Source organism: Lepisosteus platostomus, chromosome 25, assembly GCF_059453375.1.
Source record: "Lepisosteus platostomus isolate fLepPlt1 chromosome 25, fLepPlt1.hap1, whole genome shotgun sequence".
NCBI classification, from domain to species: domain Eukaryota; kingdom Metazoa; phylum Chordata; class Actinopteri; order Semionotiformes; family Lepisosteidae; genus Lepisosteus; species Lepisosteus platostomus.
Genome location: NC_142635.1, coordinates 3,775,035 through 3,789,872, shown reverse-complemented (window position 1 = coordinate 3,789,872; position 14,838 = coordinate 3,775,035). Strand labels below are relative to the sequence as shown.

At 50.2% G+C, this 14,838-nt stretch overlaps 1 protein-coding gene across 1 annotated transcript; it reads left to right on the top strand.

Annotated features, from left to right (window-relative positions):
• Positions 1 to 452: 452 nt before the first annotated feature.
• p3h3 (prolyl 3-hydroxylase 3) lies at positions 453 to 14,190 on the top strand. The gene is made up of 16 exons (XM_088619316.1): positions 453 to 1,229; positions 2,395 to 2,579; positions 3,398 to 3,550; positions 4,874 to 5,069; positions 5,892 to 6,023; positions 6,758 to 6,897; positions 7,090 to 7,179; positions 7,811 to 7,863; positions 8,146 to 8,225; positions 8,399 to 8,526; positions 9,091 to 9,186; positions 10,107 to 10,257; positions 10,981 to 11,098; positions 11,940 to 12,015; positions 12,530 to 12,670; positions 13,953 to 14,190. Exons 1-16 carry the CDS (start codon positions 920 to 922, stop codon positions 14,115 to 14,117), a joined length of 2,214 nt encoding a protein of 737 aa, XP_088475442.1. The 5' UTR covers positions 453 to 919; the 3' UTR covers positions 14,118 to 14,190.
• Positions 14,191 to 14,838: the final 648 nt, after the last annotated feature.

Sequence of the window (14,838 nt, the reverse complement as noted above, 5' to 3'; positions counted from 1 at the left end):
GGCTCCTTACATTTAAGAGTTCATGTATCACGTCAGCGACCGGGCGAAAACGTGCCTTTATTAACACAGGATGAAGACCCACACTCAAATACGTGCGCAGATTAGGCAGCACAAGGCGTATGTTGTCGTTGTCTGTCGTTCTCCGTCTCTCCCGAGAAGATGGTGCGACTTTCCCCAGAGACGCAGGGAGACAGAGCGAGTTTGTGTCGGTACCTTAACGAATACTCCTCTATGGGGTGGTGCATCGTTGTGTATACAATTTCCCGTTTATTCTTGCACACTTGGGGAATTACTGGCGCTGCCTCCCACGTAATGACAGACGGCTACGTATGCAATACAGGAGAGCTGAGAAAAGAGTACCTTTTGTGCCTCATTTGTGTTATAATGACTGTATAATTATCGGGGTGGTAGAAAGACTAGGGAAAGTGGCACGTAGCCTCGACACAAAAACAGATTGAACACTTTTCCAAATGAAATCAACGATGAATGAAATTCGTTTTGCCGGCGTTTAAACGTGAGTTCTGTCGACGGCGCAAACTGCAGGGGTCTCGCTGCGACGTGGTTTCGGCCGAAGGGCAGAAGAAGAGGGTCAGCAGAGCGCTTTCAAGGGCTTGAGGAATGTGGTCGGTCTGAACTCGCACAGCATTCTTCCCCACCGCGCAGGAGGATACTGTCTTCAGGGTACGACACCCTCCTTCCCCCCTCTCCGGTGTAACTCGACACTCCCCCTTCAATAATTCTCCCACACCGCAGAAAACCAGCCCCGTCTCCTCCTCTCTGAGCCCTTCCCCACAACTGTCGTCCCCCGTCCCAGGAGAAAGAGAGAGAGGAGGGAAAAAACACACTTTAATTTTACTACATCTCTCCCTCCACATCTCTCTGCCCTCCCATCTCCGGGCGGACCAGTCTCGGAATCCGAATGGCGTTTCGCGGAGGAAACACCGCAGCTAGCGACGTGGCACCGGGCTCTCCTCTCCTCTCTCTCCTCCTCCTCCTCCTCTCCCTCTCTGCCCGGGCCGCCGGGGCCCTGCTGGAGCCCGTCGGGGGCCAGCTGCTGCCCTACGACCGCCTGTACTACTCGGGCGTGCGGGCGTATTTCACGCAGGAGTGGGACCGCGCGGCCGAGTTTCTAGAGCGCTCCATCGCCACCCGGGCCGAGCTGCTCCAGGTCCGACGCGGCTGTCACGACCAGTGCGAGGCGGCGGCGGCCGGGGACTCCGCTCGCCTGGGTAACTACCGCGCCGGTGGGGATGCATGTGCTCTTTAAACACTGGTTTGGCATAGCCCGCTGCTGATCTTTAACTTCGGTCACTGAAGGGCGTGGACTGACTGGACCGGACAGATTATTTATGATGCGCTGGTGCTTCGTTGACGGGTGATCGGTAACGATTCCCGAATACTCGGGTGCGAGTTTTTGTCATTGGTTTTTTGATGACACCGAAGAAGGCACTTGACTGAAAACCGGCCGGTACAAGAGAGATATCTCAGGGCAGCTGCTTTTTTACTCTCCTCCAGAGCCCCCAAATTGACTTATTACCCCTGTCACACCCCCTGCCGGTGTCTGGGCTATCGTTCACAGCTCCTGTGACTTGAGTCACGCTTTAAAATCCTCCGGTCAGGCAGTAGCTAGCTCATGATCTCTGCCTGTGCTGGAGAAGCACAGAAGACCCAGCAGCCTTCAGGACCCGAGTCTGGGACCCCTGGGCAACTGTAATATCGTACCCAATTGAAACCGATCAGCACAGATTGCTTTTCCCCCGAGATCAGCCTGCATTGGAGGTTTGTAACTGGGATGAGCGTTAATGATGGATTATTGACAGACTGTCAACCGTGAGGCGAGTCAATAATGTCAGGAATGGATAAAGCAGCCAGAAGAGTGTCTGACTATTCGTTATTGATTATGACCCACACTGTCAATGATGATGTCTGGGAGCTGGCAGGTAATCAGACCTGATCAGCCTCTGGAAGAGTATCTTGACTATCTATTATTGACTGTGATCCACAGTATCAATGATGATCTCTGGCAGTAATCAGACCTGATCAGCTGCTGGAAGAGTGTCTCGCTATCCATTATTGACTGTTATCCACAGTATCAATGATGATCTCTGGCAGTAATCAGACCTGATCAGCTGCTGGAAGAGTGTCTCGCTATCCATTATTGACTGTTATCCACAGTATCAATGATGATCTCTGGCAGTAATCAGACCCGATCACCAGCTGGAGGAGTGTCTGACTACCCATTATTGACTATGACCCACACTGTCAATGACGATGTCTGGGGGGTGGTGGAGTGTATGTATTAATTCTCAGACGGGTCAGAGGGTGATACGGCTGTAATCGGTTCAGCCCGGGAGTAAGCAGTGGGACTGACTCAAGATTATTGATGCTCGATAGACAGCGCGGATGGGAGTCTCTGGGACCTGGCTGTGTTTGGGTTGGTGCAGCGGCGGGCTGAGTGTCTGAAATTCTGCCTGGAACAGCGCGTTACCCCTTCTGCCATCCCCCCTGTCTCCCTGGACATCCAGTATGAGTTCACCAACCGGAATCCTTATAACTACCTGCAGGTGACCTACTACAAGGTACTGGCTCCGTGTCTGCCATCTTATCTATGGGTGTACACTGGTGGCTGAGTCTGTAACTGTATATCTCCCTGATTGGTTCATCATCTTACTGTACGTCTTGTCTCTATACAGTAACTCTGGGCACCTGTCTCACGTTTGTCTGTTGTGTATCTGTTTGCCTGCATTGATTTCTCATTCTCAGCGCAGTGTGAATCTCTCGTTGTGCTGCAGCTGTATCACCCTGCAGCTCACAACTGGCAGCCCCCCCTGCAGCTCAGCGGGTGTGAGCCTGGCCAGTACCTGGATGGGAGACTCCTGGGAAAAACTAAGGCTGCTACTGGAAAAGATGTGTTAGTGGGACCAGTGGGGGGCGCTGGTCCTGTGGTCTGTGTGGGTCCTAATACCTCAGTATAGGGACGGGGACACTATACTGTAAAAAAATTGCACTGTCCATCAGCTGAGAGATTAATCTGAGGTCCTGACTCTCTGGGGTCATTAAAAATCCCAGGGTGTTTCTCAAAAAGAGTAGGGGTGTAACCGGTGTCCTGGCCAAATTTCCACCCTGGTCTTTACCAGTCATGGCCTCCTAATAATCCCCATCTCTGAACTGGCTTCATCGCTTTGCTTTCCTCCCCACTGAGAGCTGGTGTGTGGTGAGAGTACTGAAGCATCATCCAGGTGGGGCTGCACACTGGTGGTGACAGTGGGATCCCCTATTTCCTGTAAAGCACTTTGAGTGGAGTGTCCAGAAAAGCGCTATAGTGTATGGAATCATTATTACCTCCACTCAGCCTGTAGGGCCCTTGCGTTTTGTGTTGACCACCTCCTCCTTGCAGCTGGGCAGGCTGGAGAAGGCGGTGTCAGCCGCCCAAACCTTCTTCGTGTCAAACCCGAGCCACCTGGAGATGAGGAACAACCTGGAGAAGTACAGGAGGATGAAGGGAGTGAGGGAAGAGGCCTTCTTCGACAGGGAGAAAGAGAGGCACTGGGTGAGTGAGAGAGTCAGAAATCCCACCCCCTGCAGGGGGATGCAGGTCAATACAACACAGGGAACAGCTGTGCCACACTGTTGGGCCCAGTTCAGGTGTGCCAATGCCTTCAATAGCCTTAAGCCTGCGTGTGGAAGGATCACATATCTGCTTACCCTGGCTACTGACTTCAATATGAACTGTCACCAATGCCATTTCAAATGCAAATAATATGAAATATATCCTACTGCACAATCCCTGCTCTACTGTTCAGGCAATAACAAGTGTGAGTAACACACTTAAAATAAGTGCATGAAAGCTACTCCGATCATACAGAAAATAAGCAAAGGAGTTAGAACAAAATGTTCCTTAATTTACAAAAATGAGTTACTTTTTCCGATTGCTTTGGTTTGTCCGCTACTCACATAGTAAAACTAACATACGTGGCACATTTCTTCATTCTCGTCAGAGGAACATGTCCTACTGGTCATGTTATTTGAACTCCGCAACCTTGAATCCATCCATTTTCTAACTGCTTTATCCAGCAATGGGCACAAGGCAGGATACACCCTGGGCAGGACGCCAGTCCATCACAGGGCACACACACTGACACCAACACACACACACTCACATCGGGGGCAGGTGCTTCATGCCAGCATGCTTTCGGACTGTGGGAGGACACCAGAGCACCAGGAGGGAAACCCACGCAAACACAGGGAGAACATGCAAACTCCACCCAGACAGTACCCCAGGACCTAAACCCAGAGCCCTGGCACTGCGAAGCAGCAATGCTCACCGCTGCCACCGTGCTCATCCATGCCAGAATCAGAGCCTGCCACCTCCTGCATTCAAGCTCTGACAGGACAGAAGGTCGAGTGGTCTTGACTCCAGGTGAAAGGGTGGCAGCAGGTTGAGATATATTCAAGCTTTAAGCAGAGTACCATGCACTATAGTACAATGCATTACCTACAGTGTAGTGTAGTGTTTTCTACCGTTTAGTACAAAACAGTTTAGCACAACATAATATTCTACTCTCCAGTACTATACTACAGTGTTACTGCAGTGCTGTATTACCCAGAGTTTGTAGCTGGTTCTTTGCACTTGTGAACTGCCGAGTCCACTTTGAGAAACTAAGTGTTAAACTGAGTGGAAGCAACTGTTTCATGAAAACAGGTGCCTTTTTTTAAGTATGCTGTCCACCTGCTCCAGACACTCTTGTGTCTCATGGAATGAAGAAGTACAGTATCTCTCCATCTCCTCCACCTTGTCCACTTCTCTCTGCCTTTCTCCATATCTCTCCCTGCTTCCAATACCTCCCAATACCTCTGCCCCTTCTGTGCTCAGACCCTGCATGACTCCGGCGTATTGGCTGAGAGCATCTCCGATTGGCCGCGGGCGGCAGAGGCGTGGAGGGAGTGTGTGAACGAGACGCTGGCTGCAACAGAAGAGTGCAGAGCGAACTGTGCGGGGGAGGCGCTGCAGCCCAGTGAGGAGGACAACCAGTTAACCGGCACCAAGGGGCTCTACGAGAGAGCAGCTGGTAAGAATGAATGGCAAAAACTACAGCCCCCAGAATGCACTGTACGCATCAGAAGGGTGTTTATGGGAAATGCAGTTTATAGTGTGTACACTTATATCGCATTTTTCTGGACACTCCACTCAAAGCACTTTACAGGTAATTGGGAATCCCACTACCACCACCAATGTGTAGCATCACCTGGATGATGCTCCAGTACTCTCACCACATACCATCAATCAGTATGGAGGAGAAAAGGGTGATGAAGCCAGTTCAAAGATGGGGATTATGAGGAGACCATGATTGGTAAAGATCAGGGGGTAAATTTGGCCAGGCCCTGGGGTAGCACACCTACTCTTTTCAAGAAACACCCTGGGATTTTTAATGACAACAGAAAGTCAGGATCTCGGTTTTACATGTCATCCAAAAGACAAAGCCTTTTAACAGTATAGTGTCCCCGTCACTATACTGGGGCATTAGGACCCACACAGACCGCAGGGTGAGCGCCTCCTACAGGCCCCACTAACACCTCTTCCAGCAGCAGCTTTAGCTTTCCCAGGAGTCTCCCATCCAGGTACTGACCAGGCTCACACCTGCTGAGCTCCAGTGGGGCTGCCAGTGGTGAGTTGAAGGCTGATATTGCTGCTGGCATAACTAATATGATATGACTTACATTTTTAACATTGTTATTTTAGTACATTCATGATGAATTATATGAGTAGATAGCAAATTAACTGTGTCTATCCTCTCCCAGTACAGCTACAGCACTTAAAGGACTGCAGTGTGATATCTGTGACATAGTGAGTATACCTGAGTCACCCCTCTCTGCTTTTTCCTCATTCTCAGGGCTGTCACTCCAGCTGCTCTCCTGCCGCCAGTCCTGTGTGTCTCTCGTAGCCACGCGACCTGGAAGGATTTCACCCATTGAGGACTTCCTGCCATCGCTCTTGGAGCACCTGCACCTAGCAGAGTTCAAAGGTCAGAGGTCACGGCATGTTTATGCACACACACATGCTTGCAGTTTTAGAGTCTGTGTTAATCCCATTCCTGTGTATTAAAGTACTGCAGTGCCCAGTCATGTATTCCGGCTGTCAATCAGTAACTCAGTGTTACTGACGTCAGATCTCTGTATGTGACCTCTGACCTGCCTCCAGTTTAGGAGAGGCAACTGATTCAGGAGCAGATGGCCAGCAATAACGATCAGACATGACAGGCGTGTAAGTGTGCTTAACTGATACAACAATGACAGCTGTTTTGTACAGTAACCACAGAACTACAGTGTGCAATGTCCATGTATAATCCTCATTGTAGGAAAATAACCCCTAAAAAGAGTGACTATCACTTATGAAAATAGTTTTCTGTAGAGTATGATTGCTCGACCAAAGCAGAGATCTTACACTCTCCAGTTAGTTGATGTCAGGTCTGCTGGTTCCCTGCCTCTTCTCCTGAATTAGTGGTGGGATGAAAGCACAAGTCCTCAGCAGAGCTGGAAACTATTATTATTATCGTTATTATTAATAATAATAACATACACTTATATAGCACCTTCCTGAAACTCCACTCAAAGTGCTTTACAGGTCATGGGGAATCCCACTTCCACCACCAATGTGCAGCCCCACCTGGATAATGTGGATTCCATTAGGAGTACAGCGTGTGAGTGTATACTAAGCCCTGTCCCCCAACAATCTTTCTCTCTGGGTCCGGATGTTCAGCCGGCGCCCTGCAGGGGGCGGTGATGTCTGCGCGCGCCTTCCTGCTCTTTTACCCCGAGGACCCGGAGACCCTCTCCAACCTGCAGCTCTACCTGAGGACACCAGGGGGCAGCACCCCAGAGAGCGCCCAGCCCCGAGAGGTCAACCACCCCCCGCGTGTCCGTCTCTCTCCTCTCGCCATGTCTTGGGCTGCCTGTGCTCACTCTGCGCAGCTCCTCTGCTTGGCTTTCTGCTGCCTTTCTCTCCCTAGACCTCGTTCCTGTTCAGGTGGGCCAGTCTTGTTGTCTGTATTCACCCCCTCCCCCCCGATTCTCTCTCCCTCTCGCTCTCAGGATATTTCTCGGTATGTCCATCGGTCGCTGCTGGAGAAGAAACTGCTCTACTTTGCGATGGAGAATCTGGGTTTCAAGTTCACCGATCCAGTAGGTCACTGATCCTGTTACCTGTCTTATTAGGGATGTTGCTATTTCAGTGGAAATAGTGTGTTCAGGATTGCTCAGGTCTTTCCTCTTGAAAAAATTACTTTGGGATTATATATCAGTTACAGTATACTGTAAATATTTCTGGCTATATACTACACATGCAGATTTTGTATGTCCAAACTCTTGGTGGCACGTGGGTGCAGTGGCTAGCATTGCTGCCTCTCACCGCTAGGGCACTGGGTTCAATTTGTGGGGTGCTGTTTGTGTGGAGTTTGCATGTTCTCCCCATGTTCCCATGGATTTACTCCTCCAGGCCACAGACATGCTGGTAGGTTCTGGGTAAAGTGGTCCTGGCGTGTGTCTTGTGTGTGTGTGAGTGTGTGTCCCTCTGCCCTGTGATAGACTGGAATCCTGTCCAGAGTGTATCCCATTGCTTGCTGGGATAGACTCCAGCTCCCCCTCCCCTAGATCGTGCATTGGAAGAAGGGTTTGGAAAATGGAAGGATAGATGTTCAAACTCTTTATCTCTCATTCATTACGAGTCAGTGTGTTCCAGATGAAGGGAATGGAGATGACTTCATGGGCACGGAAGTCTGTTTTTAATCTTATACTAAAACATCATTTTCTATAGGATCTCTGGACTCCAGAATCCGTCATCCCCGAGTCTCTGCACGAGTCCTGGAGGTGAGTGAATCACACCAGACATGCAGACACATGCACTGCACTCACACAGTGGCTCACTGTGATGACCCTGGAGCAGCAGACTGAAACACAGCTCTGACACTGTCAGTGTGCTGGTCAACGCTGAGCTCGCATTGAACTGCTCACGTGTTGATGCTGCAGACACTGGCACTGTATCAACATTTGGGGGACATATGGACACAGTGCTGAAATACTGGCACGTTCTTGACATACTAACAATGTACTGACTTACTGACACGCTGACAAATACCCGTACTTTTCTAGAGCAGAGAAAGAAAAACTGGATGAGAGACAGGCAGAAGGACAGAGAGAAGGAGAAACAGATGACAGTGGCTTCTATGCAGGTAAATTACAATTTCCCCCTTTTTTAAATAAAAAAAAACAACTCTCTCTCAGTTCAGTGTTAATGTACTGGAGTGTCCAGTCAGTGTGTCTGTATTAACCCCTCTCTCTCTCGGTGCAGTGTTAATGTATTGTGGTGCTCAGTGTGTCTGTATTAACCCCTCTGTATCTGTAGGAGGTCCCATTACTCTCCCAGGGGTGTCTGTCACAATGGATGATGCCACTCTCAATGGGACCAATCGTGTTGTTCTTGATGGAGTGCTGAGCCCAGAAGAGTGCCGTACCATCTTGGGATTGGCCACAGTGAGCTGTCAATCAAACACACTGACCAATTGAGGAGCTTAGGGGTTTTCCTAGATTGACTAGGAGGGAGGGGACATCACTTCTCCCAGTTCTGCAGAGGCTTTTGAGAAAGTTACATTTCCCACTTTTTACAGTAAACTATGGGAAGAAAAATTAAGGATATTGTATTTCAAGATCCTGCATTTGGAGAAAACTGTCATGTTTAGAAGTGCTTTATGAAAAGAATGAATATATGGCTAATATTTAACAGTGAAAATTTGCCGTGCCACTTGGAACTAGATTAGGAGCATAATCAGGTAATTTTGAAGCTGAAGAATAAATACCTGAATCGAAAAGTCTGTAGAAGGTCTGTGTGTGCCCTGCGATGGACTGACGTCCCATCCAGGGTGTATCCTGCCCTGTGCCCAGTGCTTGCTGGGATAGGCTCCAGCTCCCACGTGACCCTGAATTGGATGAGCAGTTATTGAAGTTGTTGAAATACTGTACCATCATGTGATGATGAGTCTGTATGAGGTCATGCCCGTTTGGCTCCGCCCCTTGATCTCCCCTCTCTCTCGCTCACAGGCTGCAGCGTCGTCAGGCGACGGTTACCGGGGCCGACGGTCTCCGCACACCCCCCATGAGAAATTCCAGGGTCTGACTGTGCTGAGAGCACTGAGAGTAAGGCCCTGCCTGCGCTGTGCATTTAAACCCTACGAGCTGCTCCTCAAATGATCCGAAGCTTTCGAATATACTTGCATCTGCGTTACAGAAAATGCCAGACTTGAGAGCTAGACCCTAGACTACCTCAGAGAATAGTTAACAACCATGCTCTAATTATCATCTTATCAGGAAGTGCAGAATGTAGTGCCATTCAATTTATTATTATATACTCCAGCAGAGGATCTTCAGATGGAAATGCTGAGTCAGCTGCTATACATACATACATATATATATATAATGACGGAGCCCGGAGTGAAGAGCAAGGGAAGCATTTAAGGGAAATGAAACTAATAAAGAAATAATTCAATAATGATGAATTGTCCGTCCCACTGCGCAAGTCTGCCTGAGCGTGTTTCTAACAGGTGTGCTGTCCCGCATGTGTATGAAGGACCGATTACATATATAACATATTTAATTACATTTTTATATATAATATATTATGTATCATAAAAGGTAATAATAATTAATAATAATAATAATTGCTTACACTTCTATAGCGCTTTTCTGGACACTCCACTCAAAGCGCTTTACAGGTAATGGGGATCCCCTCCACCACCACCAATGTGCAGCCCCACCTGGATGATTAACGATATAGGTAACGATATAGAGGGTGACTCAGCAGTTTGATATAGAGATTTTCCGACATATATGTGGCTACATATATACATTATACTATCTATGCACATATATCTCCTGTATATATATATATGCATCTTCTATGGATGTATTGTTCTCTTAAGAAACGTGCATGGTGGGAGACCATCCCATTATCCTTGGGGCTGCATGATCCCTGCAGCAGTGTTCTGGGATTACAGCGGCTCGTGAGGCTGGGTTAAGTCTGGTACGGACCGGCTCCCCACGCTCTCTCTCTCTCCCAGCTGTCCCAGGACGGGCTGGTCAGCGCCGCCGAGGCGCGGCTGCTGTATGACCTCGGCGAGAGGGTGCGCTCTCTGCTCCAGTCCTACTTCCGGAGCCCCTCGCCCCTCTACTTCTCCTTCACACACCTGGTCTGCCGCACGGCCGTCACAGGTAACCCCGTGCCCACACACAGCTTGCACGCACACATAGAGGTCACACACACACAGCTCGCACGCACACACAGAGGTCACACGCACACAGCTCGCAAGCACACACAGGGCTCACACACGCACAGCTCGCAAGCACACACAGGGTTCACACGCACACACAGGGCTCACACACGCACAGCTCGCAAGCACACAAAGGGCACACACACACCTCGCACACACTGCACACACACACACAGAGGTCACACACACACAGCTCGCACGCACACACAGCTCGCACGCACACACAGGGCTCACACACACACAGCTCGCAAGCACACAAAGGGCACACACACACCTCGCACACACACACACAGAGGTCACACACACACAGCTGGCACGCACACACAGGGCTCACACACACACAGCTCGCAAGCACACACAGGGCACACACACACCTCGCACACACACCTCGCACACACTGCACACACACACAGAGGTCACACACACACAGCTCGCAAGCACACACACGGCTCACACACAGCTCACACACAGGGCACACGCACAGCTCGCACACACACACTTTGCACACACACACACACAGCTCACACACGCATAGCTCGCACACGCATAGCTCGCACACGCATAGCTCGCACACACACGGCTTGCACGCACCTCACACACATGGCGCACACGCACTCAGGACTCTCCCGTCCTCAGCACTCCCTGTCTCCCTGCCTCCCTGCAGGAGACCAGGAGGGCCGGACGGACCTGTCTCACCCCGTGCACGCCGACAACTGCCTGCTGGAGCCCGACACCCGGCAGTGCTGGAGAGAGCCGCCTGCTTTCACCCACCGGGACCTCAGGTACCGCTCAGCTTGTTCCAACCTAGGAATTTATGGTGCCACAGTATTCAAATAATAATAATAATTCCTTAGACTTATATAGTGCTTTTCTGGACACTCCAGTCAAAGCGCTCTACAGGTAATGAAGTATCCCACTGTCACCCCCAGTGTGCAGCCCCACCTGGATGATGCTCCAGTCCTCTCCTCACACACCAGCTCTCAGTGGGGAGGAGAGCAGAGTGATGAAGCCAGTTCAGAGAGGGGGGTTATTAGGAGGCCATGACTGGTAAAGGCCAGGGGGAAATTTGGCCAGGACACTGGGGTAACACCCCTACTCTTTTCGAGAAACACCCTGGGATTTTTAATGACCACAGAGAGTCAGGACCTCGGTTTAACATCTCATCTGAAGGAGGGTGCTTTTTAACAGTCCAGTGTCCCCGTCACTAAACTGGGGCATTAGGACCCACACAGACCGCAGGGTGAGCGCCCCCTGCTGACCCCACTAACACCTCTTCCAGCCACAGCCTTAGCTTTCACATGGGGTCTCCCACCCGGGTACTGACCAGTTCCAGTGCGCTGCTAGTGGTGAGTTGCAGGGTGATATAGCCGCTAGTCAGTGGAAAAAGTACCAAAGATCAACTGGTTTGTTTGTACTTGTAACAAATCGGAAGCTTTTATGTGTAAGAGAAATTAGTGTCGTTTTTATGAGCGGTCGCTTACGATCAGACATTTTGGAACCGATTGTGCTCGTATATCCAGGGCTGTGTGTACTGACAGTAGTGCTATGCTGGTGTGGGCCACTAGATGGCGACAATCTGACACCTGCCTACCAGAGTGTGACCTTTATTTATCATCACCACAGCGCACTCCTGTACCTGAACGACGACTTTGAGGGGGGAGACTTGTTCTTCACCGACAGAGATGCCAAGACTGTGACTGTGAGACTCCGAGTCATTTACGTTGATGTTCAGCCAGGCAATATTAACCCCTCTCCCTCTTTTTGTCAGTCGGAACCAACCTGTCTTTCCCTGGCCAAAGAGAATCTCTCCATCTGTCAGTTTTAGCTTTGTCAGTATTGTTCTGCCTCTCTGTTCATCCATCAGGAAGAACCTGTCTCTCTCGCCTTCTGTAAAAGCCTCATCTCCTTCTGTTTGCTGAAACCTGTCTGTCTCTCAGTCAGTAAGAACCAGTCTCTCTCAGTCAGTAAGAATCTGTCTCTCTCACACCCGTCACTCTCAGAGTCAGTAAGAACCAGTCTCTCTCAGTCAGGAAGAATCTGTCTCTCACTCTCAGAGTCAGTAAGAACCCATCTGTCTCTCAGTCAGTAAGAATCTGTCTCTCTCACACCTGTCACTCTCCGAGTCAGTAAGAACCCGTCTGTCTCTCAGTCAGTAAGAATCTGTGCTGGTCTCCACCCATTGGTACAAACCTGTCTCTCTCCCGGTTTTGCAGGCAGTGGTCTCCCCTCAGTGTGGGCGGTTAGTGGGGTTCTCCTCTGGACCGGTCAATCCCCACGGTGTTTCTGCAGTGACCTCTGGGCGGCGCTGTGCCCTGGCACTCTGGTTCACACTGGATAGACTGCACAGAGACATGGTAAGCAGGAAGCAGTGTGCCGGCCTCCACTACAGACCAGAAAACCACAAAGCAATGGATCACACTACTCTGCGCGCATATACACAGCAGAGACATGATCAAACAGACTATTTCAGTGTACAATCAGTGCATCACCCTGTAGTACACTGCAGGGGCTGTGCAGAGATAAGAAAAACAATAAACAATACTGATCAGCCAAGTATGTCATAATGTACCAAGGTGAGCTTTAGAATACTGTGCATAAGCAAGCTACAATACCGCTCGGTTCTATGGGTACTGTATATACTGCAGAGAATGGGCATTCCACAATCCTTTGATGGGGGACTGACCTAGAGGCATTGAGTCACAATCACACAGGTGGAGCTTGTGACCTGTGCTGCAGTGTCCTGTCGGTTGATCGGTCAGTGTCCAGGAGCTGCAGTGTCCAGCTGCCCAGTCAGTCCAGGTGTCAAGGTGCTGTAGTGTCCAACTGGCTGGTCAGTCAGTGTCAAGACTCTGCAGTGTCCAGTTGACTGGTCAGTCAGTATCAAGGTGCTGTAGTGTCCAGTTGACTGGTCAGTCAGTATCAAGGTGCTGTAGTGTCCAACTGACTGGTCAGTCAGTGTCAAGACTCTGCAGTGTCCAGCTGGCTGGTCAGTCAGTATCAAGGTGCTGTAGTGTCCAGTTGACTGGTCAGTCAGTATCAAGGTGCTGTAGTGTCCAGTTGACTGGTCAGACAGTGTCAAGACTCTGCAGTGTCCAGCTGGCTGGTCAGTCAGTGTCAAGGTGCTGTAGTGTCCAACTGACTGGTCAGTCAGTGTCAAGACTCTGCAGTGTCCAGTTGACTGGTCAGTCAGTATCAAGGTGCTGTAGTGTCCAACTGACTGGTCAGTCAGTGTCAAGACTCTGCAGTGTCCAGCTGGCTGGTCAGTCAATGTCAAGACTCTGCAGTGTCCAGTTGACTGGTCAGTCAGAATCAAGGTGCTGTAGTGTCCAGTTGACTGGTCAGTCAGTATCAAGGTGCTGTAGTGTCCAACTGACTGGTCAGTCAGTGTCAAGACTCTGCAGTGTCCAGCTGGCTGGTCAGTCAGTATCAAGGTGCTGTAGTGTCCAGTTGACTGGTCAGTCAGTATCAAGGTGCTGTAGTGTCCAGTTGACTGGTCAGTCAGTGTCAAGACTCTGCAGTGTCCAGTTGACTGGTCAGACAGTGTCAAGACTCTGCAGTGTCCAGCTGGCTGGTCAGTCAGTGTCAAGGCGCTGCAGTGTCCAGTCAGCCAGTATTCCCTGTCTTATCTCTCTGCAGGAGAGGGAGGAGGCCGCGGCAGTGTGGTCAGCAGGTGGACAGAGTGGACAGGGCGTGAATATGGAGGAGAGACAAGAGGAGACACCGCAGCCCCCTCATCGCTCCAGCCGGAGAGAGGGGGCGAGGGAGAGGAGGGCAGGCAGGATAGGAAGAGACGAGCTGTGACTCGTCCACAGAGTGCTCTTTGTGTTTCATTTGTATATAAAGTATAAAATAAACCCCAACATTTTTAAATGAAGTTGAGCGTTACCTTTTCATTTTGAATCGATGACACCAGTTATTTCTGGTTTCTGCTCCAGAGATTTCCAGGTTGAAATTGCTGGTTGCCCATCAGGCCTGTCTTAGGAGTCAGTAGCTCTGAGGCGCTGGGACTGGGGTAGCTCAGTGAGGAGGGAAGAGCAGGGTTTCATCACATTAAAGGCTCCAGTGCAAAGACTAGAATAATAATAATTATTTCTAACGCTTCTATAGCGCTTACCTGGACACTCCACTCAAAGCTCTTTACAGGTCGTGGGGAATCCCACTGTCACCCCCAGTGTGCAGCCCCACCTGGATGATGCTCCAGTCCTCTCCCCACACACCAGCTCTCAGTGGGGAGGAGAGCAGAGTGATGGAGCCAGTTCAGAGAGGAGGGTTATTAGGAGGCCATGATGGGTAAGGGCCAGGGGAAAATTTGGCCAGGACACCGGGGTTACATCCCTACTCTTTTCGAGAAACACCCTGGGATTTTTAATGACCACAGAGAGTCAGGACCTTGGTTTTACATCTCATCTGAAGGACGGCACCTGTTTACAGTATAGTGTCCCCGTCACTATACTGGGGCATTAGGACCCACATGGACCACAGGGTGAGCGCCCCCTGCTGGCCCCACTAACACCTCTTCCAG